Below are 27,438 nucleotides of genomic sequence, written 5' to 3'. Positions count from 1 at the left end.
CAGGTCAAAGATGACGTCACAGGGGTCGAAAAAGTCAAAATGGCGGCGCTGGATATGGAGAGTTTTTTCTCGAATAACTTTCGAATTAGTCAAGATAGGAACAAACTAAGGGCATCATCGTGATCCTCTCGTCAATCCGCATCGAATGATATATATGTTGACCTCGAAAGGTCAAGGTCAAAGGTTGACCTCAGGTCACGTGACCTCGAGGTCATCATGTATATCATTCGATGCGTCTTGACGAGCTGAACACAATGAGACCATCCACGCGTCTGTATCTTGTTCCTGTACGGAGTTATTGGCCAAAAACCTTTGGTGACCTTTGATGACGTCACATGACCTCACAGCTGCCCAACAGCAAAACAGACCTCAAGGTAGTGAAGGTTGATCGTATATGAAGTCATGTATGGTATATGGGGCCATTCCGACCCGTTTTAGTGGTAAAAACAGGGAGTTGATTTTTCCCCCATTGACTTATAATGGGGAGGTCGCGAAACTGACCTGACCTTAGGTCACCGATATCAAAATTCCGAGATATACAAATTGCACATACTGGTACCCTAACTAAAGCCTGAAGAGAAGAAATTGATCGGTCAAAAACTCTAGCTCTGGCGTGATTGCAAACTTTTCTGAGGTAGGGTCACCAAACCGCCTCTGGTGACCTGACCTGAGGTCAGATCAACTCAAAATTTTCAGACATGTTGCGTAGAAGCCTTTTAGGAAAAGTCAGAAAATTTGAGCTTCCTAGCTCAACGCGTTTGGGAGAAATAATCAAAAAACCTCAGGGGGGGGGGCTCCTGAGGCCCCCCCCCCCGCCAGGAATAGGGTTAAGCGAGCGGTCTGCCCTAATGCGGCCATAATAGTCAATATAATGTTTTCTGTCGTACATTTTGTCCTTTCCGCTATTCCTAGGCGCACTAGTTAAAAATACTTATAGTCTGCACCACATCATTGCCAACAGTCCATTTTAAGGGGCATTGAAGGCGGCTCAGGGCTCAGTACCGGCCTAAATACCGAGATCCGCTTGTTCTATCCGATTGAAATCACGATCACGGGTATAATACCGGATTATACCCTGCCTGTACCGCATACGTGGGGGTGCCGGCGAAAATTTACCGGCATGCTGATACGATGGCTATGTTACAGCTCCACTAAGTTGCAGACACACGACCAGGTGGTGTTCAGGTAGCGTTACCGTCCCCACTCAGATCGTTATCACCCCCGGCACCTGCAGCGGCGCGTACCATTTTGTGTGAGGCGTTGGTCATGTCGACGCCGTTGACCTCCACGATCTGATCGCCGGCCTGGAGCCGGCCGTCCTGCGCCACCAGGCTGTCGTTGAACACCTCTTGGATCACCACACAGCGCTGAAACGGGGGCAGAGCAGGGTCAGTTACCGCGCGACCACCTCGGGGCACAGGGTACAGGGGGCTACACTACCACACAGCGCTGAAACGGGGACAGAGTACGGTCAGTTACCGCGCGGCCACCTCGGGGCACAGGGTACAGGGGGCTACACTACCACACAGCGCTGAAACGGGGGCAGAGCAGGGTCAGTTACCGCGCGACCACCTCGGGGCACAGGGTACAGGGGGCTACACTACCACACAGCGCTGAAACGGGGGCAGAGCAGGGTCAGTTACCGCGCGACCACCTCGGGGCACAGGGTACAGGGGGCTACACTACCACACAGCGCTGAAACGGGGGCAGAGCAGGGTCAGTTACCGCGCGACCACCTCGGGGCACAGGGTACAGGCCACAGGGGCTACACTACCACACAGTGCTGGAACGGGGGCAGGGCCCGGTCAGTTACCGTACCTCCGCGCCGTCCCGGGGAAAATAACCTACGGGCATGGATGCCTTTGGCTGAAAGATGAACAGATGACTTGGTTCAGATTCGAAAACGGCTGATAAAATAACTAAAGCCATCATCAACCAGTCCAAGAAAGTTACTGGTGGAGTCACATTCTTAATCAAAGGTGCATCGTTCTCCCGTTGGTCGGCAAACACCCACTTGACGGTTGGCGGCGGGACGCTATCAGAGAAACACAGCCGGGGCGGGCTTGGTAATGAGACACCAGTGGCTGTGAGACACTCTATGTTACATATGTTTGTGGCAGGTACTGACCAGCGGTGTGTCGGCTCCGCCGACGATCGTCATCCCCAGGTTGGTGGCAGTGCGCGGGATCTCTATGTGACTGATCTCTCCTTCGATGATCGGAAGCCGTGTGATGCCTGAAGGAAGATAGAAACGCATCGTCACAATGCAGAACATCACACACACGGGGGGGGGGGGGCGGGAAATGATTACAAATAGAAACACACTGCCACAAAGCACAAAAGACCCGCAGGTGGTAGAATAGAAACGACTCAACTCAGCTATGCATGAAATCGTCGTGAAGAGATCCCATCATCGTACACTGAAAAGTCAGATCAAATTAATAAAGGAAACTGTCATACGCCACGCTTCTTCGTAGCACGAAACTTTGCTGAAAGTTTCACACATCAGCAAACTGTGCAGTCGTGTATTTTTCAAACGACATCGCCATTCCTTTCATAATAAAATTGGCGACGGAAAGGGATTGCGCTCGGTCTGAGGCTTCTGTCGATACTGCTGTGCCGAGCACAGCGGGGCGGCACGTCTCCGGTACATTAGCTAGTCTCGGCCGGGCCATAAGGCTCGGGTTCCCGGAGTTACCGATGGCTTCCACTGCCGGGATTTGCGAGACGGGCCGAACCAGGTGGCGTGCAGTGCTGGACCCTACCAGATATGCACCTCTACAGAGCAAGACAAGGCTAGGAAACTTTCAAATGTGTCCCGCACGCGACACATACCGTGTCTAAGCGAAAAACAGCTTAGTTTTCTAGAACACTAAATGAATGTGACATGCTTATTTGTGACTAATATCGTCAACAAAAATGTCAAAAGTGCCTCACCTCACAAGCAGGAAAGTTTCCTAAACCATTTGTTGCATAATTTGTTACATTAATGGCAAGAAACAATGTTTTCGAGCGCAAATATCAGTGCTGCGGTATGAAGAAGTCATCATATGTCCAAATTCGTGCTCCAAACTAATAAAGAGAACAGACCATTTTGCACGTATTTTTAGTCAGCGTTGCTATCAGCGTGTCACGACAGCGCGAACAATCTGATATAGGCGCAAATCGAGACATGTTGGCGCTTTTTTGGGCTTCGTCTCATTAATAATTCATGGTAAAATGCCCAGATATCATTAGGCACGTATTTTTGGGTTGCATGGCGTGTGCCGACGATCATTAGATGTGTCCCAGTCCCGGAGGTCATCAGACACATCGTCGCCCGGCGCGCGGCAGTGGCAGTATGGCGGCACCACCGCTCTCGGCTGTGACGGCGGCAGCCCGGCTATATCCGAGCGATCCCCGCCGCGCGGCCGCCATTAGAGCACTAAGGCGGCGCGGCAGGTTCCACAGCGCGCACCACCCATCTGACGCAGCCGTCCCATTTATCAGGTCTCTCCATCCGGCGGCGGCGGCGACCCGCTGCTCCCTCCCATAGGACCGGCGCGGTGTCGAAGCGGCCGGCAGGCCATCAGCGGCCCTGCCATCCGCGGCGGCAGCGGCCCGCCGCCGGTCGCTCCCAGAGGACCGCTGCAAATTCGTCGGTCGGCCGCGATGAACCCCGTCCAATGCCGTCGGCCGGCAGCCGGGCCACTCCCGGCCGATTTTCCGGCTCCGCTCGGGTTCCACCCATGTTTGCTCGTCGCTCGCCACGCGCGGCAGCCACATCCGCGTCTGTCTGGGCTCGCCGTGCTGCTGGGGTCGCTCCCAATGGAGCTGTCAGCGCGGCGCGGCGCGCGGCGGTCCGGCAGAGCACTGTCAAGTCCAGCCGGCGGCAATAGCGCGCCCCGGCCGGCACACCGGTCCCCTGGGAGCGACTACAAAGGCGCCGACGGCGATCGCCGCCGGCCGCCCACAAAGCGATAATGGAGGCCGCAGAGGCAGCCAGCTCTCCGTCAGCGACAGACCCCGGCCCTACGATCACCGCGGGAACAAGAACACGTGCGCCTTCCAGGGTACACACAAATGGACGGGAGGTGCCTGCAGCACATCGAACCGCAGCTTCCACCGTTAGAGATGGGATCGAAGTCGGGCCCGGCAGCCGGCAGGTGAGTGAAACGCAAACACATCCAGTCCAATTACCGGCGAAGAGCGGGGGCGCCGTGGCAGCCCGGTCGGGGACGTCAGCTAACGGTGTTTACGGCACCTGTGAGAGCACCCGGGGACGAGCACTGCGCCGGGGCGACCTTTGGGTCGTTGTGGGTCGATACCAGTCGGGTATACACAGAAAGGTACACGGTAAATGGAATAAACCTGCATCTGTGAGGTTCCGAGTGAGCTTTAGAAACAGTGTCAGGGGAAGACAAACGCTTTTTAGAATAACTACCAATGTGGGTCGGGTCAGAATATCTCCAGACCCGTATATCGAAACGTTGGGCAAAAAGTGAGTGCGGCGGATATGGGTGTCAATTGTCAACTACTGTTATATAAGTAATGAGTAGCCAAGTGCATTGGTCAACGATCACCTTTAATGCATACATATAAGGTCGTGTGATATCACCAGCCCTTTTTATTGAGACTCTTATTGTCCATTTATCTAAAGAACAGCTAGCGAATCCCACGCCCATCTGAATTTGTGGGGTATTACCGACGAAAGAATGACCGCATATAGACCCCTGTCCAACAAATCACTCTGAAAGCTGCATTGTTAGAAATTAAGAGCTATATGAGCCTCCTCATGTTGCACGTGCGAGCCTCAAGTTCTTTTGTTGGGAACCGGTCAGCCGCTTTTGTCCAAATTCGGTCTGCGAGTGGGTACTTACCTACTAGACACGCGTCTTCAACAACTCACGGACACGTCTTTCATTTGCAGCCCTGCACGTGCACTCGTATAACCGATGGTGCTAACTCGTGAGGCCCGTAAGTGGACATACGCGGGCCGTGCGCACTCAAGCCTCTACCGATTTGTGTAAACATGGGTGTTATTGGCTCTGAGATGCATACCAAAGCGGAACTCCATCGACCCACCCATATTGCTTCCTTGAGATATTGGCTGCTGTAACAGCGAGAAAAGGTGGTCTGTTTATGAAAACGAAACCGGGAGGGTAGCTAAGGCAGTTGTCAGAAACGGCGAATATAATATCAACCATTTTCTTTTTGATTTACAAAGTGGGTAAGCATTTTTCAATGTAACTGCACAAATATTTGCCCACTGGCCGAAAATTAGGACACTTGTTTGAACTCACAGGCACCGCAAAATTTGTACATTCTTGTTTCAAACCAACGAACCTACACCCGGCGTTGAAGCCGCTCAGCATTTGTTTGCCAGTTCCCTCGTGTAATACAAAAAGCTGCGCTGGCCGAGCGGCCCGGGCGCGGGCGCTACCAGTCAACAATCGGCCCCGCCGGCGCGGCCGTGATGGTGACGTCATCGTCATCACGACCGGTCATCTATCAATTTTGCTCACTGCAATTTTCCGGACCAGGGCCTTACTTAAACGGTAATAAAATCCGCAAGGGTCTGTTGGGCCAACAGAGGGCAAATAAATACTTCTTGATCGCGACAGCTTAATTGGACATAACCACAGGGCAAAAGGCGATTTAGCTGGCTGCATAGCGCAACCGCCCGGCGCGGAGGCGCATTGCCCCAGGGCATCAACCAGAAGTGCCTCATATACGGGCCGTAGCTCAGAGCGGTTCGCTGCCCTGCGCACATGGCTCGGCTCCACTATTTATACCAGCAGAGGATGCAGATCGTGCAAGGCTGGGCAGCTGGCAGCACGCCCTGCCTTACAGTCATGTCAGGTCAGATGATGGCTGAAATCGGTGGTCGTGGCCTTGGCCGTGCACATTGCTGAAATGCCTTGACATCATCAACGGTTTCAAATTTAAAAAGATTTACCATAGTCTCGTATAGCCATGGATAAGGGAGATAGGATTCATACAATTTTAAAGCTCGGCGACCATATACCTGAATTAACTATGTGAATTGGCCACAGGCTTGAAAGCAGAGATGCAAAATTAAGGCCCGCGGGCCTTACGTCAGCATCAGGTGCTCCCTCAGAACATTCCGGTAGGAAAACAACCTAAACTAGAAAACCAATGTCAAAAATGCTCCTCTTACGCCTCCATAAAGTTGCCCTAGGCAGGGCAAGAGGAATCCAGGCTCGAGAAAGTGCTCCAGTCCCATCAAAGGATCCGTGCCGGTTTTTTTTTTTCAAGCCACGTAGGGACGAGGGCCCTTGACAAAGCTTTCTAGTCGGTTTTCCAGTTCCCTCTGGCCGTCGCTCGGGCTGGTCCAAGCTGGCCGTGTCTGGTTCGCTCGGCGTTGGCCGGGCCGCGCGCGCCGCGATGGTTGCGTGTCCGAACCCTCGTCCTGAGAATCATTAGCGGGCTGGAGCGGCTGGCGTGCGGGCCGCTCCGTACCCGGGCGACCGTGAAAAGTGCTGCTGCGGCTCGATAGCGGCACACAAACCACCTGTTTTGAGTTTTTGGATTTCTTTGTGTTCGCTGTGACTATTCAAGCTCGGTGCCGGCTTGAGGACAAATTTCCGTATGCCTGCACTGTACCGAGTAGCAAAAACGCGCGGAAACGGGATCATAAGCCAATGTGAATGGGTCACTCGTCTTTCAGCCAATGCTGTTTTTCAAAAGGAGATACCTTAGCCTTCGCCCATGTTCAAATGACAACCAAAGGCTGAAAGCACGTAAAGCCGCCAAGTTCACCCGATATTCCCACAGTTAACACCTGAGACTAAACGACTACAACCGTCTTAACCCGCGCCCCACTGGGGTCTGTGTATAACACGCCCTACTGGGGGGGGGGGGCTATTCATAGCCCCCCCCTCCTAACTCCGAAACTACTGGGCCGATCGTCAAAATTCAAACGGCGTCTGATAGCCCCGGAAAAACTGTCGAGCGAAACCTAATTTCATTGACCTCGAGGTCACCGATGACGTCACAGGTCAGGTCAAAGTAAAAATTATTAGCACTTTGGCTTGTTCACATTTTGGGCTCTGGCCGCCGTCTTACAAGTCAGATCAGGCTCATTTTTGGTTTCCACACTCGTGAACAGATGCTCTAGATACCTTGAGGGTACCAAACTTGTACTTTGATTTTCAGGTCAGGGTCAGGTCATCACAGATCACGAAAATATTATATCATGTGTCGGTCACGTGACACATGTTTTATGGTCCATTTCGGCCATAGATTTCGAATTTGATGTCGTCTGTGTCATTCAAGGTCATTTTGAGTCGAAATTAGCTTGGGTCAGGTCACTTTCAGGTCAAAAAAGGTCAAATTTTGAAGTTGAAATTTTTCGACAAAGAAGGTGTCTATTGGATGCAGTTTGAGCTCAGGAACACGATGGTGCCATTTATATTGGTGTACGATGCCAAATACGTACTGAAAAATTGATTTGAAAAATTAATAATTGTGAATTTTTCGCAATAATGCGTAGGTATAACTTGGCCATTTTTGAAGATATTTAGCTAAAACTTGCTAGAGTTAGTCATAATCATGCGTTCTGTCACATATATTCCGGTTTTTTCGAAAAGTCAAAAACTTTTTGAAAAAAATATAAAAATATAAATTTTGAATATTATTATATAAAAGTTTCGAAATTTTCAAAATTTTGAAAATCCGAGATAGCAGTTTGATAGCGCGGTCAATTCTGAGTTCTTTCATGCAAAGAAATTGGATCTAGCTTAAAAACTGAGCTCTTGGGAGCGATTGCCGTGGTTCAATGTTTTGCGTCGAAATCGGCCGAACATGACGTCACTCTGACGTCATTTCCGGCCGACCTATGGTAGCTACGAAGTTCAAATTTTGACACAAGGTGTCAAATTGATGCGGCCGAAGGTACTGAAAGTTTGGCGTCGATACGTCGTGCGGTTTGGAAGTTATTGCAGAAAAACGGGAGGGGGGGGGCTATAAATAGCCCCCCCCCCCCCCAGTGGGGCGCGGGTTAACAACTCACCAACTGTTAACGCGGATATTATAGTCATCTACTGACCGAATGCGAGCGATCCTCTGACTCTGCCGTTCAGGGGACCGCAGCCCTCAGTCGACCAAGCGGTCAGTCCTCTGACCAGTCCTGTCCCGACTAAGTAACCGGTCCCCTACCGGCCACATCTATCCACCAAAGTGACCACATCTATTCCTCCCAGTGACCACATCCATCCACGGACAGCCATTCGCCAGTCGTTCCGGCGGCACCCGTCGGAGATCAACCTGCGCTCGGCACCATTTGCATGCAGCGGCGGCCTGTCGGTAAAGCCACAATGGCTCAGCGCAGCGCCCAACTCAATAAACCAGATCCCATTCGACAAGCCACCTCCTTCACCGACAAGAAAGCAGAGTCAACAAGCTAAATTCAACTCGGCTATTTGACAAACCCGCCGCCACTGCATTGATAAATTAACTCGACAAATGAGCTTGTTGAGTTGCTTTGAGCGAGGAGCCAATTCAGAGCTCCCGAGAATTAGCAAACACACAGGCTAGCCGCATGTGGCGCAAAGTGGGTAAGGGACAAGGGAGCTGAAAGCAGTAACGCACACCGCCGAGGAATGTCTCCCTAGAGAAATGTATAGGGATTAGACACATGATGGTGACTATTACATTTAATGTAGTGCCGAGCTGGGCCATAACTTCCTGCTGAGATATGAATGATTAGCAGGATTCATCAGGTGGGGCAAATGACGCCGACATTGACATTTGACACCATCAGCCTGACGCCATTATTTCTGTTGTCCAGCACACTCCTGTGCAAAAACACTGCTGAATGGCTTCGGCACCTCATCAGTAGCACCCCTAGGTTACAAAACATCTGTTGGAAAAACTAGACGGTTGACTTTACGACATGAAGATTGACATATGATATGATGATCATACTCCCCAGAAAAACTCGAAATGAAAAAGAAAAAGACTTCCCACTTGTGCTTCTCCCTTGATAACACAGGGAAACCAGCGAGCCAAGTTAGCCCAAGTAGGTCCAGGGACCTGATGGAGAGGGCTATTCCGGACACCGTCCGGTCGCCACTATGGACAAAAACAATTGCAAACAACCGCACAATGTTGTATAAGGTAGAACCCTACAAAAAAGTGCCTAATGTGCCTAAAAGATTATATGTACAAACATTATTTCTGAATCAAAGCCTAAATACTACAAATAAACACTAATAAGCCTCTGACCAAAAGCAAAGAAGACAGCATTGTAACATGCAAAAAGATGAATTAACCCGCGCCGGGCCGGTGCTCTGAAATTCCGCGCCGGGCCGCGGGGGGGTGTTTGAACACCCCCCCTTCTAACTCGGCTCCTGGGCCACGTAGCGACACGCAGTAAGCGGCAATCGAAAGAACGTCAAAAATAAGGACGAAAACACTTCGGTCATTTTTTTCGTCAGGTCAAAGGTCAGGTCACCAGAGGTCACCAAAGGTAAAATGTTGACTATTTCAACATTTTGGAAACTGCCAACGGCTATCTCGGGAACCAATAGAGCTACAGCGCCGCAAAAAAGCGCATTCGATAGCCCTTTTACAGACCTTTCTGAGTAATGTTCTCAGATTTGACCTCAGGTCAACGGTTTAGCCTCCAGAGGGCAAAAACTCCAAAAATAGCCGTTTTTACGAAAAACGTTTTTTCGACAATAACTTTTGACTCAAAAGAGCTATGACATTACTTTTGCCAGCATCGTGTTCCTCTCGTCGAGACGCGTCGAATGAACTATAATTTGACCTTGAAAGGTCAACTTGAAAATTTGACCTCAGGTCAAGGTCATGACCTGACCGGAAAAGGTCATGTTGCATATCAGTCGATCCGCAACGTCGAGCCGAACACATCTAAGGCGTTTTCAGCGCTCTAGCACGCCTCTATCAGAAGTTATCATCGAAAAACTGTTAGATTCTGTTCGTGACCTGAGATGACCTCGGGGACATAACGAGGGGTCACAGTTGCCATTTTCTGGTTCAGTGTGTCTATTTTACCTACATCTCGATGTTTGAGAGTGTCTAGAATAGCGTTCGTGCAAAACAGGCGCTTTTCAATTTTCTCCCATTGACTTATAATGGAGAGGCCGCAAAATTGACCTGACCTTAGGTCACCGATATCAAAATTCCGAGATATACATTTTATAGATAGTGTTGCTCTAATCAATCGCTGAAAGTTTCAAGGCAATTGTTCAGTCGGTGTAGCTATGACAAGCATTCTTATTTTTTTCTGAGGTGAGGTCACTTGGCGTGACCTGGTGACCTGACCTAAGGTGACCTGGGTCTGAAATTTCCACAACATGTGCGGAAAAGATGCACAAACAGGTGTGCCAAAAACGGCGGCGCTCCGCGCCGCCGTTTTTGAGATATCTGCGAAAAACCGCAAGGGGGGGTGTTCAAACACCCCCCCCCCCCCCGGCCCGGCGCGGGTTAAATGCATGTTGATAAAATTTTGTTAAGAAATCAGCTCATTTCTTCAAACTATGCGACTGAATTATTGACGACTTAAAGTACAAACAAGGACATGTAAAATAAGTTCAACACACTGGATCTGATACTTTTATCATGAATCGGAACGTATGCGCCATGCAAACCTACTTACGCATGGCGTGCCAATGACGAACAAAAGGTTGTCATCTCATATAAGACTACGACCAACGGATGAAGATAAATCACGACAGTAACAAAGCACTGATTGCATTCCAAGGAAACAAGGATATGCACATCAGAGATATTTTCGCGTTTTCTTTGATGTGCTGTGATGTCGGCCGTTAATCCGCAGCACTGGCTCGGTTCCTATAAATACTAAGCCGTTCTGCAGGGGCGGAGCGGCTGCATTATACATCCAGAGCGGCCGGGCATTAATTCAGCAGGCAGGCGGCACTCAATGCTCGAGCGGGGCGGACGCCCTGCCCGGCCCGGTGGCCGCCTGCACGCGGCCCGATAGGGTTAGGGTGGTGCAGCAGTAACCGCCCAGGGGACACAAAGGCAGCCCGAGCGACCCCGACAACCGCTGGATAGCCCCGAACGGCCGGCTATTCTCTGGTCAGAACAACAGGAGATAAGGCCAGTCCTGCTAACCGGTCGTGAGGACACGATGGAGACAGCCACCCATCGCGCCAATCCTGAGGACACCTGAGGACACAGCTTGACTAGTGCCGAGGACACCGATTGTCCTACTGACCATTCCCAGGGACACGAGGACTGGTCCCAGGAAAACCAGAGGACAGGGGGTCCCCACCGACCTGTCGTGAGGACACCGTGAGACAGAGTGGCAGCCCGTCTGACCGGTCTCGTCATGCGGTCGGTGCCCCCGTCTGCGAGCCCGGAAGCAGTCCGGTACCCCCGGCGGCCGGCCGCTCAGGGGGTCTGGCGGCCGGCCGCTCCCCCGTCCCAGGCCCGCGGCCAGCCGCTGCCATTATCCCTCCGTCCCAGCCCTGCGGTCAGTCTCTCCCCCCGTCTCCCCGGTCAGCCGCTACCCCCGTCCCAGTCCCCCTGAAGCAGGGCGCTACACCCGTCCCCCTGTCAGCCGATACCCCCGTCCCAGGCTAGGTCCCGTAGCCAGCCGTTACTCCTGTCCCCGGGTCAGCCACTACCCCATCCCAGGCCCCCGAAGAAGGCGGCGGTACCCCCGTCCTCGGCCCGTGCTCAGCCGCTACCTACCCCCTCCAGGCCCTGCGGTAGCCGCTCCCCGTCCCCCGGTCACTGACCGTCGCTGATGACGTTCACGGTGGTCTTGGGCGGCACCCAGAGCGGCTGCCACGTGATGCGCGTCTCGTTCCAGGGGATTGTCTGCGGCCAGGTGAGCTGACACGTCATGGTGCCTGTCCGTGTGCCGCGGGGGCGCGCCGCTCCGACACCTCACCGGTCCACCCTGTCTGAGCGACTGAGACGCTCCCCACCCGTCGGCCGGTGGGCGCTCACTGAAAATCGCCCGGTGCGGCCGGCGGGCCGGGCTGGTGCCGACGCGCCGCCCGCCACCTACCGGCCCCACGGCGGCGCCGCGACAGCGCGGCGGCTCGTCACGACGAGCAGCGGCTGCCGGCAGCGGCGCCCGCCCGCTCGACGGCGACGCACTTCGATCGCGGCACCGGGCAGCGGCGGCGGGTCCGTGCGACTGCAACCTCACGGTGAAGTGCTGGCTGGCATGGCGGCGCGCCGGCCGCCGCCGGCCGCGAATCGATAGGTAAACAGCGTCCGACGGCCGCTGGACACCGTCCGGAAATTGCCCACGCTCGCCGCACAGGGCCGGGGCATGTAGGCCGGCCCGTCCCCCTCCGGCATTTTACAAGGGACTGACCTCAGTGGGCGGAGCTCAGCTCCCGGCTCACATTTGATTGCAATGGGCGGGAGGTGATGCGGAATAATGCAATGCTGTGGGAGACTATCAACAATAATTAGAGTTGAAAGGCGGTCCCCGCACAGAGTTGGCAAATTGTGACAAAAGGTCGGTTCAGCCAGCCGGCTAAAGGAATCCGAATCAAATGGCGAAAAGTTAAATGGATACAATTCAAAATGAGCGGTGAGGTCCTGATCGAAGCCCCTACGGACCTTTCCAGTTAAAGTCAAAGTCCAGTTAAGTAAAACAAAGCCCAGTGTTTTACATGGGCTCACTTTACAGGCTAGAATAGAGCCAACGCCACACACAGGTCGTTACGCAAGTCTATGTAGACTTCTATCGTTCGATCGGGGAATTCCGGACACAGGACAGAATTTGGGGTGAAACGTTTAGCGTGTCCACAAAGGACAAGGTTCGCCAGGCTTACAGGTTTCATCTCACTGCGACTGCCCCCAGGCGAACCCCGATATGGGGCTAGATATCGGGCGCCGAACCGACTCTAACCCGAGACTCTCACCGCCAGAGGGATTAGGACATTTTCACTGAACTTCTGGGACCACTTAGATAATAATAAATTGAGCGTTTACTCTTTTCACTTTCTTTCGCCTTCAGCATGTCACATACATTCGGAAGTTAGGTGTACGAAAGTATCGGTGACAAAAAGTGTATCACGCCCTTCGTCGTCGAGAGTGATGGACATGGCGATATGACAAATCACTGCATTCAAAGATATACATGATACTAGGTTAACGAGAAGGGAAAAGAGAAGTCAAAGGACTGGACCGATAAGTCCAGGCTGACAAATCTCATTACTTGTCCAACAAAGTGCCAGCGGATTACTATTAATAAACCAAAACTAAAAACGTACGTAACGCCATAATCAGCGCGAAATAAATGTATGTCAAAATACAGGAAATCGAATTAATTTGCGAGTCATCGGATCGGTACGTAATGCTGAATCAACACTAACCACAATTCGGGGTTCAGACACATATGGTTTATCACCATAGCCTTACGATGAGGTAAAGCCAACCAAATAATTATGTGAGACACAAAATATTCGGTGTTTGAGTTACCATCACACGAAACAGTCGCGAGTCGACCTACCCTAGGTTCGACTCCAAACGATTTCATACATAAATTCAACAGCTTGTGACACACGATTTCCTTTCACAGATACTGTCAGACAGAACCTGGGGCACTTTATGGGCGTTTCTCGGAAAACTTTCGAGGTTTGGCTAAATATGAGCATTTACAACGCTACATTCGGGTAGAAACTACTGACGCCGAGGAGTTCGTAACCCTGGGGTCCTCGACAAAACATTTGACCGAGTTCTGCGCACTTTTCAGGTATTTTCTTTTCTTTTCATTAGGTGAGTATCTCGCAGTGAGTGCAGTGCCAGGACATGAGAATTGCCAGGACATGAGGTTGAATTCGACACCAACCGACCATTGTGTCTAGATCGATGTGAAATAACAGTCCCAAATGGATAATATGACCACAGACACGATATGCAATCAGAATCGCCACTGATGGCATCACACATTTGTTGTTGCAAAGTTTTTCCTTATTATCCGTCACCATAATTTATCTATGCTGATTAATTTCTCATCTAGATAAATCAGGACGATTGGCAGAAACGTAGGGTGCCTCCTCATATACCTATTATAATGATTCACCGCTATGGGCTACGTCAAAACAACTCACTTCGGTTTATAACACCCTTCGATTCCTTGGAATGTTCGAGAGCTGTTATTCCCATCGCGAATGTTAATGCTAACTATCTATGGCTTCCATGCTCGTAGGAATTCTAACCGACGATGGGCCACGGCCCAGACACCTCCGGTAGGGTATCAAGGTGGAAAAACTGGATGAGCTGTGGGGTCTCAATGTTATCTGTCCCTCACCCACGGACGCACGCACTGAGTATTTCGTATCTAACCTCCATTCCCCAGTCGCCAAAGCTGGGCAAAATGACAGAGAGGGGCGTGGGCTTCAAGTTCAATATAGTCGCCCCCCCCCCCCCCCAGCACACATCGACACAAGCCTCAATCCGTGATGCCTCTCCCCCATTCACCTTCTCGATTTAGTTCGCCTTCGATTCAACTTCACCCAGCTACCCCCACAATGGGCATTGAGGAATGAGACCCAGGCGGCTGGCCTTGGCTGGTTTGTTCAGCGGGGCGATGCTCATCTGTTTTAATGCTGTCGAGTATTGTTGCCGGTCACCGCCTTGAACGACGACAAACTTGTCTGTATGGCTGGCACAGCGCCAACTTGTAGCGGAACTCTGCATTGTGCACGCTGCCCGGGCCGGTCGCCGGGTCGGCCGCGTCCCTCGTGCCCGTCCGACCGGTATCGCGCGCCGGCCGGGGCGGCCAGGACCGGGAGCTGACTCAGACTCCAGGAGCGCCCCGGACACACCGCGGGACATTGGTCGGACAGGACGGACAAATGTCCGACACCTGCGTGTTGGTCAGAGGAGCCAGTTGGTGACGTATTTATGGGTCGTTATTGAGAAAGTCGTACGGGATATTTGCTTCGATATGGTACATGCCGAGCCGTTGGCGCAACATTGGCGATAGCTTTGTATGAATGGCAATGAGTCAACATAACCAGCCAAAACAAATAACCTGATAAAACATCCTTATGCTGTTTTCATGTTTTTTCTAAGAAATCTTTTTTGCTTGAACATCTAAATGCAAACGCGACAGCATTATGAAATACGGTCAAACCACTGCAGCCTGTAGGATTTGACGAGAATAATCTGGCTCGAGATATGGCCAAAGGGTGTGCCATGTCCATTAGCCTCCATATTCAAATTCAGTCGTCCATATCCAGTCCCAAATCGGGACAGGTGCGGCCCCCATTTGCTGATGACGAAACTCGCACAGTACAAAGGCCATGATGAGGGCACTCAGTAGCCGAAATCACCGGGCGGCACACGGTGATGTTTGATCTCCGGCAATCAGGAAAGGTCGTCCGGTCGAAATTTGCACAGTATATCACGGCCCGCCCGGCAGTTGTAGAGGTCAGATTGGCGCCAAACGCGCTTCACAGCGACCAGATTTATTTCTACCATACCGTTTCCTCCATCAAAGGTCATAGGCTGATCGTTAAGGTCATTTTCCGGGTGGGTTAACCCTCGCCCGCACATGCCATTTTCCCATCCTAGAACGCACATGGGGGGGGGGGGGGGGTGGTTGCCACCCCCCCCCCGCGCCATTTCGTTCCTGTTGGAGATAGAGCTTAGCAGTAAAGACCAAAAAGATTCTTTGGGAAGAGACGAATCCAATGATACCCAGTTTTACCTTCTCAGGTCAGTCATTGACCTTCCAGGTCAGGTCAAACTAAAAAATGTTGCTGTTTTGGGTCACCGTTGGATATCAAGTGCGCTGCTTATCAAATACCGATGACGATGCTGTTTTCTGGTGCCAAGCCAGCTAGAACCTCTTTGTCACACTATCCGACCAGAATTTTGCTGCTGAGGTCATTTCAGGTCAAGTTAGGTCAAGGTCAATTATATGTGTTTGTATGTCTGTGTGTGTCTGTGTGTATACTGCTGTGTGCACCGATTGTTTTTGGGTCCATATCACATGAAATCATGATCTGAGAAGCTTTTACCAAAAATGCAGTCAAAAAACTTCACAAAAAGTAAATTCAGCTTGCCTAAAACGCAATTATCTTAGATGACCTAGGTTGACCTTGACCCTGACCTTGACCCCTGTACATCGTCGAACAACATGTTCCATGATAGGTGGGAGGTAAGACTGGCAAAAAAGGCCGAAATCAGGGTGTCAAAAGCTCACAAGGCCCATGGCAAACGCAAGATGTTGAGAATTGGCCATTTGGGTCATGACATGACCTGAAAAACAAGGTCATATCTCCGAAACCAAAAATCACAGAAACTTGAAATTTTCAGTGGACATCAAGAAAGGATGGACGAGCAGCTATACGAAAAATCAGCATTCTAGCTCTAAAAATGTTGAGTGCAGAGCAGAAAGACTGCCTGGGGGGGGGGGGTGGCAACCACCCCCCCCCCCCCATGTGCGGGCGAGGGTTAAAATGAAAATAAAATAGCGCGAGTCTCGAAAATGTGTTACATAATTCGAAACAAATTAGAAATGTGCAGCCTCAATTTAATACGACAACAAAACCGATGTGTCCAGAGAACACACATGAAACACTTTAAGTTATCTATCATTACAACATTCTGGTTTATTATTAATATTGTTATTGGAATGCTGTGGAATATACACCTTTCAATCAAACCACTCAACCACTTAGGCCAAACATATATCTTATAAGCAACGTGAAGATCTAAAATAATTTTATCGACAAAGTGCAGGCGGCAGTTAAAACTAAAAGACCATTAAATTTTCTAGATCGAAATGTAACTCAAGTAACTATAGTCTGGCAAACCTAAGAAAGAACGGAGTTAAAGCGCCTGAATCACTTAGCACGTGTTCTGATCACTTGAAATGTATGGTTCGGAGAAATTCGTGTAGTAAACAGCTGTGAGAGAAAATATGCGCTCACGGTATAAGTGCACATGCATCAATGGCCGGTGCACTTTAAATCCGTTCTTTCTTAGGTTTGCCCGGTTTGCCAGACTATACCGCTGGAATGCCAGAACAGCCACCCCATAACAGCCATCGGTATATAAACCTTTAGCAGGTACGAGCCGAGCGCGTGCGCGAGTGTGTGTGTGTGCGTGCGCGCCGGAGCTGACTCACCATTGTTCCTGCACTCGCAGTCGGCCTGGTGTTTGTGGACGGCCTTCTGCGGCCCCCGCACCTGACACCCGTGCGCCGCGTACCGACAGGCGATAAAGTTGGCCTGACACCTGCAGACACACAGACAGACACGTACATATGTAGTTTATCGAACAGACACACGACTTGTCCGACGAGTACACATCGTTAGATGAGCCCACACAGCAACTAGTATACATAGTTGGACGAATGTCCACATATTGGACGAGCATATGTATCGATAGACGAACTAACAAACAATACAGTCAAGCACACAAATAACTCATTGGCCATTGCCAACAGGACAACAAGTGATCCAAAACATTGTTGCGGGATAGCAGGACAATGCTTTTATTGACTGCTCTGAGCTACCCGACAAAAACCTTGTACAGCCATGATAAAACACGCAATGGGCGATGCCTTACGAGTAAATCAATACCATTCGGAACCTTGCTGGTTTAGAGAACAACAACGCTGGGGTTGATCAGCTTCTGGCATAACAGGCGGATAAAAACACATCTCATTCGTTGGAATAATTCCAGTGATTCACTTTCTATGCCCTTTTCCCCTCTGTCCATAGCTACGACGTCAATCTGGCAGTCCCGTTCCATCCCCAAGCAGATAGGGGGCGGCACTCCTTTTGTGGAGACGAAATACGATGAAATACGAAAACAATGTCTGTATCGGAGCGAATCTCCAGAACGGAATCACGACGGCGAGGCCATGGGAGATGCTCGCGTGAATTGAGTGAGTCCCCGCATATTACCTCGACAGTCGACTAATGCAAGTTATTTGGAAGTGACGTATAAAACCGAAAACATTTTCGAACGGTATTTGATAACGTCAGGCCCGTGGTTAATTTTGACACTTTTGACGGCCAGTTGTACCGTTTTTGTCATGACCGGTTCAGTCGGACCGGCTATGGCCCTGAGCATCTGAGTTGTAGCTGTTTCCCGACATGACGTTAGCGTTTAAAAATTACTGATCAACACTGCTGCTCCTTATGACCCCAATACCAATGCACCGGATACAAACCCAAACAAGTAATACCCCTGTTGGCCTTCCCGATCGTCACGAAACATCCCAAACAGAGGCGTTGAAACAGTGGTTCCCCATTGCAGCTACCACTAGCCATAAACAACACAGGCAGAGCCCCGTCCCCGGCAGCGGTTCGGCCCCGAGCGGCAGAATATACTGACCGGTTCCTGAGATGGTCCTCGAGATCACCCCGGGGGTGAGCCGTCTCCTTACAGACGTCAGCGTTAGGGCACTTGATGAGCAGTTTCTCCAGAATCCTGTGAAGTGGGAACAGGCGTGTCAAAAAAAAAAAAAAACGACTAAAGGTACTATACTCGGTGCCTATGCCATATTGAAACCAAGCAGCGCAGTTTTCTTTCAATGCGATTAGCAAAGCGCAAAAACTGCTGGGTTATATATTTTGATTGGAAATGGAGACACTGTGTGAACTACAAAAAGATAATCAAACACATATTTCTGGCAAGGTGACAAGAATGTCTCCATCCTGCCCAGTCTGTAAGTATGGTTTTGGAAAATAACTCATGGACAGCCATCGATACATGTCAATGGATGTCGCCGGACACTTCGTCTCTTATTGACATGTAGATTACTGGGGCTGCCGAAAACATATAGCGGCAGGATGAATACTATTTCAGGAACCAGATCAGCTGCCAATGAAAACTGCTATAAGTCGGAGCAGGATGGCTGTCAGGCATTGGTGGAGCTAAGGGAAACTGGCAGGTCCAGTAGTGTCAAGGATATGATATCAAAATTCTGCAATTCTTTCACAGGGGGGTAATATCATTCTTGACTTTGTTTTATTAGTCCCTGGCCCCATGATCGCCATGTCAATGCAGAAGACTGGGTATGTCGATGACAAAGAGCGAACAATTGAAAATCCTGGAGGCCACTTTGGAAGAAAGCTCAAGAAGCACTATGGTTAGATGCATATTTGATAAATCTAACGGAGCCGGAACGATGCTACGGATACAGCATGCACAAGCGTGATGAAATATCATGGAATTGAGATAACAGCGAAGAGATAAGCATAGCGTGTTCAGAAATTATACATGCATCTCGTGGCTCTAAAGCAGATAATAAATAAAAACCACACCCTCTTGCTGCAACAAATCAATTATGAATGAACAACGAAACAAGACTTCAGAGATATCTACAGCCATTTGACTCTTCGGTTACATCAAATAACAGTAGGTTACGATGAATTCACGAAAAGCCGGACACCCGGAGATGACCCAGAGCTCGATAAAAGGACTGAAGTGCTCATCTCGCCTGAGCTCGCTGAATCTCTAAGCGCGGAGCATTTGGACGGGATCGGCCCCGAGTGGTCACCAGATGTCATTTCAGGCGATGGAGGCTGAAACCGCGGTCAAAAGAGCACCCCATTCACAGCGCCGCAAAGCGCCAACTGCTGCATTTTGAAGCCGGATTGCTCTTTGGTTGGGGACTTTTGAGTTAACATCAGCCATCAAATCCCGCTGGCGGCTGGGTGTTGACGGATGGACAACACCCGCTGAAAAGTTATGTGCCAGATATCCACGTACGATGAGGACCAGTCAGTTGGCGATGAGATCTAGCATATGTGCTCTTTGATGTCCAAAACATCGTAAAGAATGACCAGGGCCTCGTTTCATAAAGCGAGTCCGTAACTTACGCCGGTTTTTGGGCTTGTATTGCAAGCGCATGTAAAGCGATAAATTTATTTCCCCTTCTCCCTTCTCTTCTTGCATGCAAGATAAATAAATTCAACGATTCAAACTATCGTCATCGCTTCACATGCACTTGCAATACAAGACCAAAAACCGACGTAAGTTACGGACTCGCTTTATGAAACGGGGCCCTGAACACGATAAAAGTAACGAGGCACCGACAGCTGCAACACAAATTGTATGCAGAAGTGGGAAAAGTGCACTGGCTGGCGGACGAGGTGCGCGTATACTCACTTTTGCAGTACTAGCGGCGAGTTTCGGCAGGCCTGTGTGGTGAGCGCCGCCCGGCAGATCGGACAGTTCTGGTGTGAGTTCAGGTACGGTACCAGGCACGCGCCGCAGAACGTGTGGCCACACGGCGTGTCCAGAGACCTGACGACAGAACAGAGAGGAATGATAGGACTCAGCACTAGCAGAGGCGAGTCAAGAAAGTGTGGCAGCTCGGCGTGTTCAAGGAGCTGACAACGGAATTGGAAAGAACGTCAGTGCGCAGCAGACGAGAGTCAAGAACGTGTGGCAACATCACATGTCTAGGGACCTGACAGCGAAACACGAATGGAACGTCAGAACGCGGCAGGTATGTGGGAGTCACGGCAGCTCGCAAGGCAGGGTAGTCTGTAGCAGTGACGGGTGACAGGAGCTCAGGCGTTCGTGCAACAAAACTAGCAATAAATCAGACCACAACACGTGTATTATCAATGATCAAAGGGCCGGCCGCGCTCCCACAGAAAAATTGAGTCATGGCGCATCGGGTGGGGCGGCGGGCGATTAAGACTTCCTGCGAGTCGCTTTCGTAACGCCATCTAACCATTCTTGTGCCAATAAACACGCACCGCGCTACCACCGACCCCCCCGTTCCGTGCACATAAACATTAAACAAGCGCCGGTTCACCCGCGCGAGCGACATGTCGGATACTGTTGGGTAAAGCTGACAGCGCTGATATCAGTGTTGTTATAAGTAGGGACAAAAAGGACTAAACACGACTGAAGCCAATCGGTGGGTGATCGGGCCCAGTCGCGCACGCTGCTACTGGCTCGGCGTTCTAATCCTCTAATCTACAGAAAGATGGGTGGACCACCCATAACGCATCACTACCTACACACTCCCACTTACACGCATGCCGGAACACGGTCGATATTTCCAGCAGTTCCCACCCGAAAATCACGCTACTTTAAGCTGCGGACCAATTTTGGTGCGGATTAGACTGGAGCGCGTTGGCGACCGGCAGTGTCGTGCCTGTACACCCGGTGCTTTTCGGCACGATACCGACTGAGGCCAGCGACCCCGACCGCAGCAGTCAGGGGCGCGCCGCACGCAACGGTGTACACTGTAAGGCGACGGATAAAAAATACAACGATAAAAACAAAACGATTCGAAACGCATTAGCAGGCAACTCATGAAAAACAAGCAGGTGCATGAAAGTTATGGACAATGAACGGAAAATTGGAGCCTACCGCTACATTAGGTGACAGAAAATAAAGCAATAACATTATCCTTCACCAAATAAGTCAAGGTCGGTACGAAGTCTGTTATTACTATTTTCGCTGATCGTGACCGCTCACCGTAATAAATCAACGTTATTTACATAGACCTTTATTTCTTATCTCTAATAAATGCGGTAAAAATTCCATTCACAATGGAAACTTCAACGATCAATAAACGATGACGATACATTCATTCTCAACGTTCAAGCTTCGAAAAAACAATCGAATATAAGTGGTGCGGTACCTACGAAAAGTTCAAAAGATGGGAAAGATACAGATGCGGCATACGTAAAGTAGAAGGTCGGACAAAGGTGGTCATCGTGAGATGATGATCAGATGGATAAGAGACATGACTAGAAAGAAAGAAAAAAGAGTTCGAAAGAGCATAGCAAGAGAGAGAGAGAGAGAGATGAGAGAGAGAGAGAGAGAGAGAGAGAGAGAGAGAGAGAGAGAGAGAGAGAGAGAGAGAGAGACGCGGATGAGGAAATGTTAACTTTAAGACGTGTAAGGCAGTGCTGGAGCGGAGGAGAGGGAGGGAATTGACAGCTAAGGTGATCGGGTCGGAGTCCCAAGATTCCCCGTCCCCGCCCTCCACTCACCCGACGAGCGGCTGCAGGCAGATGTGGCACGTCAGGTCCTCGTCCACCTCGTCCACGTAGTCGTACACGTGCGGCTCGTGGCGCGCGTGGTGCTGGCCGCACGTGCGGCACGGCCGGCCCCAGCTGCGGCTCAGCGTATCCATGGCGCGCCCCCCTCCCGCGCTCTCTCCACACTCACTCCCGCGCTCTCCCTCTCAGCCTCGCTCACTCAGAAACATTCGCTCGACACCTGCCGGGAAAGAAAATAAACGCCGTTAATGACCACCAACATGCCGAGCACATACACATGATTTATTTGTTCTTAGGAGTGCTTTTCCGATGATATTTTAGTGGACGCATAAAGGGCTTCTTCAAATGATAGCTTTTAGCATACGTATTCTTTCATACCCAAAATTGACGTTTTTAAGTCCCATTTTGCATTTTCAATTTGCATTCCAAAGTTCCCAATTTGCAGGTTCAGTGGTCGCTCCTCGGTAGGTATTTCGTATGGGAGAATCGAGAAGAGCTGGCAGCCGCTCGCTGTCAACTAGCTGTCATATGGTAGGATAGGCGATAACATGTTTACACCCCGTAAATAGTGAACACTGTCAGCAAGTGTATCATTTTAATTGCAAAACAAATCAGATAAGTGTCTTCACTGATGCGGGTCCTCGAGGAGCACATTTCTGCACAGAGTAGAGTATTGATACAGAGCGAAGCGTCATCTCTCCTCTACGATCTTTGACATTTGTTTCTGACAATGCGCAGGTGAACGAAGTCAATCTTCTTCAAAGCTGGGTTCATGTGGTTCAGCAATATCTTCGTGGAACTCCCACACTGCAAAAAGTCCATCCTCGGTGTCCGTAATCGGACCGTTCGAGCGCCTCGTCTCCGTCTGCCACCTAATTTGACTGGACCGGTCTCCTGGGTGTCGCAGTGGCCGCTACTTATTAATACCGAGGCCGTTCCAGGCCGGCTGGCACCGGGCTGCGGTCGGCCAGGCCTGACGGCGCTGACGAACCCCGGCGACCGGCGGACGGCCGGTGGGCCCGGCCCCCGACCCCCGGGCGCACTGCAGCGGCGCACCTGGACCGGCGCCGCGCCGCCAGCACCGCTCGATGTGTTTATATTCGCCGGTGATGATGCAGCCGCGCCAAATTCACCTGTCCGTCAGCCCCGGACGGTCGAATAAACACATACAGACATACAGGCGGGCGCGGCAGCCACCAGCTGCCTCCGGTCCGACTCAGAGCCGAGCCCCTCAGCGCGCACAAAGGCAGACGCGAGCAAGGCCGCAGCGCGCTCCGAGCTGCCCAGCTTCCGCCGGCGGACAAAGCGAGCTTCCCGGCTCTGACCGGAGGGATAACCAAGCTGTTCTAGGTACGGGCGAAGGGTAAACCAAGCTGTCTGAGCTCCGAACAGCGTGTGGCGCAGTCCGAGATGAGGCAGCTCTCTGAGGATCCAGCGCGAGGCACCGGTCCGTCGCCCGCCCACGATATTTGTGGAGGAGCCGGCCAGATGCCGATGGAGTGATGCAAGCTGTTGGTGCTGGCTTCGACGGGTGGAGAGGGCGACGACGGTGGCGGCGATGGCGGCGTCCCAAGCCCGCCATACGGGCACGCCGACCATGGGACGGTGCCGTATCATAGTTAGCTCTGAGCGACCTGCAGACAGCTAACGACGAGAAGAAGGTAGGGACCCGTGTTCGCTCTATTCCGGAACCCACGCACGCAACACTTCATCAGAAACTTATTGGAGCGCACAGTTCACTAATGACTCTCGAGCCATCTGACCGACACCTAAAAGCGGCGACGGGCCATCATTTGAAGAGTTGGAAACGTAAATTGAATCATGTGAACATTATATGTATATGGATAGCTAAGAAATAATATTTCAAAAGCGGCCAGCGAAACGTTTTCTTCGAGACATACAAATGAAACGTATTAAAACAGTTCACGTTTTTGAAGCTTTATCGGAAGATCAATTTGGATCGTGTGAAAGCTGTCTTCCATATTTCTGGGCGAGAATCATGTCTTCTTCACATTCATGAAAGTTACCTATGTCATGTTTGTCGGAATGGGCGCATCCCATTGTTTCTGACGCTGACAACTTGACGCACTGCCGGTATTTCCCCGATAAACATCATTAGAGCAACGCAAGCAGCGATCAATACCACGCCAGATCTGCCGACAAATAACGTCAACATGTCTCCACCTGCAACGCATCAGAGCGAGAGGGAGAGTCCCGGCTCCCCGGCCCACTGCACTGATTCGGTCCTATGACTGTCGCCCAGGTGATTGCTGCTACGCCGCTGTCGTCAGACTGTATGTGCGCTGAATTATGCGACCCTAATGAAAAACTCGAGAAAGGTGAGCGATAAGTGTCAAGAGCAGGAACAGCGGCACCAGACTCAGTAACCGGCGCTTCAACAGCTACTTCAGCAGCCAGCGCGCGACAGCCTCCGCAGCGGCAGACGCAGTGGCAGCATGCTCTGAACTCCGACCACAGAGGCACTGTGAATGGGCTTGACAGCCCCACGGACAGTAAGAGCGGCAGCAGCACGATGGATCTGACGTTCGACGTGGCCCCGAGAGTTGCATCATTAGTCAATGAAGTTGGCTGCAACGTGGGAGAATCAAACCGAGGGTGTGTCCAGGCACAATACCATGGGGTAGACACGACATGTGGACAAGTGATGCTCGCAGCCAGGCCTTATGTATGTTTGAAAGTTAGTTCCGGAGAAGTTTGGCGGTCAGCGGCGAGCAATTATCTTAAGTATTAATACTGAAGTGCCTTTGATACGCATTTCGAAATCGAAGCAATGAGATTACTGGGCTGCTCCAGGGCATATAAACCGTTTCCTCGAAGGTAATAGATGGGGACACGTGTTACCCCACATTCGAGTTTGCACCATAACTTACGGACCACCCTGCAGCTTACACACATATCTCAGGAGCGCGATTACGCCACAGCGCCGAAGTTCTACTTCATTAGGGGCGGTTCGAAACAAACAACTGCCAGATTCCAGTCCACTCTCAAGGAAGCTAATGGAGTTCTGCAAGTAGAAGTTCCTCGTCACATATGTGGGCGATACGTTCACCCTTTGTCGGCCCTTCTTCAGGAAGTTCAGCTTGTTTGCAACGTTAACCCGCGCCCTGCTGGGGGGGGGGGGGGGGGGTGTGTGTTTGAACACCCCCCCTTGTGGTTTTTCGCGAATATCTCAAAAACGGCGACGCTCCGCGCCGCCGTTTTTGGTACACCTTATCATACATCAATTCTACACATGTTGTGAAAATTTCAGACCAAGGTCATTCAAGGTCAGGTCACCAGGTCACTTGAAGTGACCTCACCTCATAAAAAGTTTCAATGTCTGTCATAGCTACACCGAGTGACCGATCGCTTTGAAACTTTCAGCGATTGCTGAGAAAAATAGCATGTAAAAAATGTATATCTCAGAATTTTGATATCGATGACCTAAGGTCAGGTCAATTTTGCGACCTCCCCATTATAAGTCAATGGGAGAAAATTGAAATGCGCCTCTTTTGGACGAAAGACATTATAAACACTCCCAAACACTGAATTACAAGTGGTTTAGACACACTGAACATGAAAATTGTGTCCGTGACCCCTGTTTATGCCCTGAGGTCATCTTAGGTCACGAATGGTATCTAACAGTTTTTGCAAATAACTTTTGATAGAGGCATGCTAGAGCGATGAAAACGCCTTAGATGTGTTCAGCTCGACGATACGGATCGACTGATATGCAACACGACCCTTTCCGGTCAGGTCATGACCTTGACCTGAGGTCAAATTTTCAAGTTGACCTTTCAAGGTCAAGTTATAGTTCATTCGATGCGTCTTGACGAGAGGAACACGATGCCGGTAAAAGTAAGCTCGTACAAGGCTTGGGTCAAAAGTTATTGCAGAAAAACTGTTTTCGAAAAAATCGGCTATTTTCGCAGTTTTTGCCCCCTGCAGGCAAAACCGTTCACGTTAGGTCAAATCTGAGAGAATCTCCAGAAAGGGCGTTAATAGGGCTATCGAATGCGCTTTTCCGCGGCGCTGTAGCTCTATTGGTTCCCGAGTTATGCGTTGGCTTCTTGGAAATTGTCGACATTCGACCTGGAAATCGGCGAAATTTTGCCTTCAATGACCTCTGGTGACCTGACCTTTGACCTGACCAAAAAATTGACCGAAGTGATTTCCTAATTATTTTTTACGCTCTTTCGAACGCCGCCTTCCGCGTATCGCTACGTGGCCCAGGAGCCGAGTTAGAAGGGGGGTGTTCAAACACCCCCCCCCCAGCAGGGCGTGGAAATCCAGGACCCCCAGCCGGGCGCGGGTTAAATGCCCGGGGCCCAAATTGAACATAAATAAACCTACCCTTATTCATCTTTGTCATGACACCGCACACAGTGCTTTAGGCCCTAGGAACTGCTTTCGTAGGTATATTGTATCACCCAATAATATGCATTCAAATAGCAGGCAGCTTCATTTTCATTTCATTTGGAGCTATTCAACTCGGAATATCGCTCTGCAGATCCTATCATTAGAATCTCATGAAACCTTGTTTGTTTATTTATTAGAGCTCCAGAGCACTCCAAGTTCAGGATCATTTTGCGCTTACCTACCAGAACCAAGTGCTTACCTATCTTCAAGTCTGTCAGTAAACAAATAGCGTACTTATCTGATCGTTTCGGCCGAGAATAAAGAACGGTGTTCGAGATGTTTCACAGTTCATATCCAGATGACTCAACAATCGGACAGACTCCGCCACCTCAGTTGTTATTTATCGAAAAGGATTAGTCAACCCAGCGCTGTATCTGCACTCCGTAAACCAGTAAAAGCCAATACGATTCAAAGTAGGTATTACAGCCCAAATCACCCTACCCTTGCAACAAAAGGATAACTATTAGCACATCATTTACATAATATTATGTTACTAATACTGTGCCTAATCTGTGAGAAAGGCTGGCTTGCCACTACCGAGACTGGCAAATCAGCCAGCAAGCAATTTCTGTCCAGAAGCTCATATTCAGCGTCCCATCTCATCAGTTCCAGGCCTCCCTAGATGCTGCTAGTCTCATGTTCGCCGCTGAAATGGACCCAGACTTTTTAAATAGCCGGACCATACAGTTTCAAGCAGCTGGTGTTATACAAGACACCATACATAGGGTTACATGTTCTAGAACATGCTCATATGCGAGACAATGAGAATATTCTTGCAAGAATTAGCTTTCATCAAAGTTATAGAATAAAGCAAAAGTGTATAAAACACCAGACCACAAGCTTTGAGCCATGTGTAGCGCCATGATGAGACGCTCGCGACCCTGCATGGACCATCTGCTCGACGAGGTGTCGAGATACAGCTTAAAGCAAAGATGAAGGACGGTATGATGAAGCTCCTCCCTTAGCCGTCGGGGGTCAAAGTTTGCCAGCGGTTAAGTCCAGTCGTGGCAGCAGCTTAACACTTTATTACGGCCAGCCGCGGCGGTGGGAGCGGTCTCCGAGGCCA

At 50.5% G+C, this 27,438-nt stretch overlaps 1 protein-coding gene across 4 annotated transcripts in view; it reads right to left on the bottom strand.

Annotated features, from left to right (window-relative positions):
• LOC122379815 (ligand of Numb protein X 2-like) overlaps window positions 1–27,438 on the bottom strand; it is a 43,143-nt gene that overhangs the window by 8,067 nt on the left and 7,638 nt on the right. For 3 of the 4 annotated variants that reach the window (XM_043362332.1, XM_043362328.1, XM_043362329.1), the window contains exons 2-7: window positions 21,945–22,173; window positions 20,095–20,232; window positions 18,316–18,411; window positions 17,099–17,208; window positions 2,129–2,235; window positions 1,245–1,367 (exon numbers count right to left, since the gene is read on the bottom strand). In XM_043362332.1, the coding sequence (XP_043218267.1) occupies window positions 1,245–1,367; window positions 2,129–2,235; window positions 17,099–17,208; window positions 18,316–18,411; window positions 20,095–20,232; window positions 21,945–22,087 (717 nt within the window). In that variant the 5' untranslated portion in view covers window positions 22,088–22,173. Of the gene's footprint in view, window positions 1–1,244; window positions 1,368–2,128; window positions 2,236–11,732; window positions 11,954–17,098; window positions 17,209–18,315; window positions 18,412–20,094; window positions 20,233–21,944; window positions 22,174–27,438 lie in introns of those variants that run through there. The other variant, XM_043362333.1, reaches the window with a different exon arrangement.

Source organism: Amphibalanus amphitrite, unplaced genomic scaffold (genome assembly GCF_019059575.1).
Source record: "Amphibalanus amphitrite isolate SeventyFive unplaced genomic scaffold, NRLGWU_Aamphi_draft 000084F_arrow, whole genome shotgun sequence".
Taxonomy (NCBI): domain Eukaryota; kingdom Metazoa; phylum Arthropoda; class Thecostraca; order Balanomorpha; family Balanidae; genus Amphibalanus; species Amphibalanus amphitrite.
The sequence above is the reverse complement of the archived record's forward strand: the minus strand, read 5'-3'. Positions and strand labels throughout refer to the sequence as shown.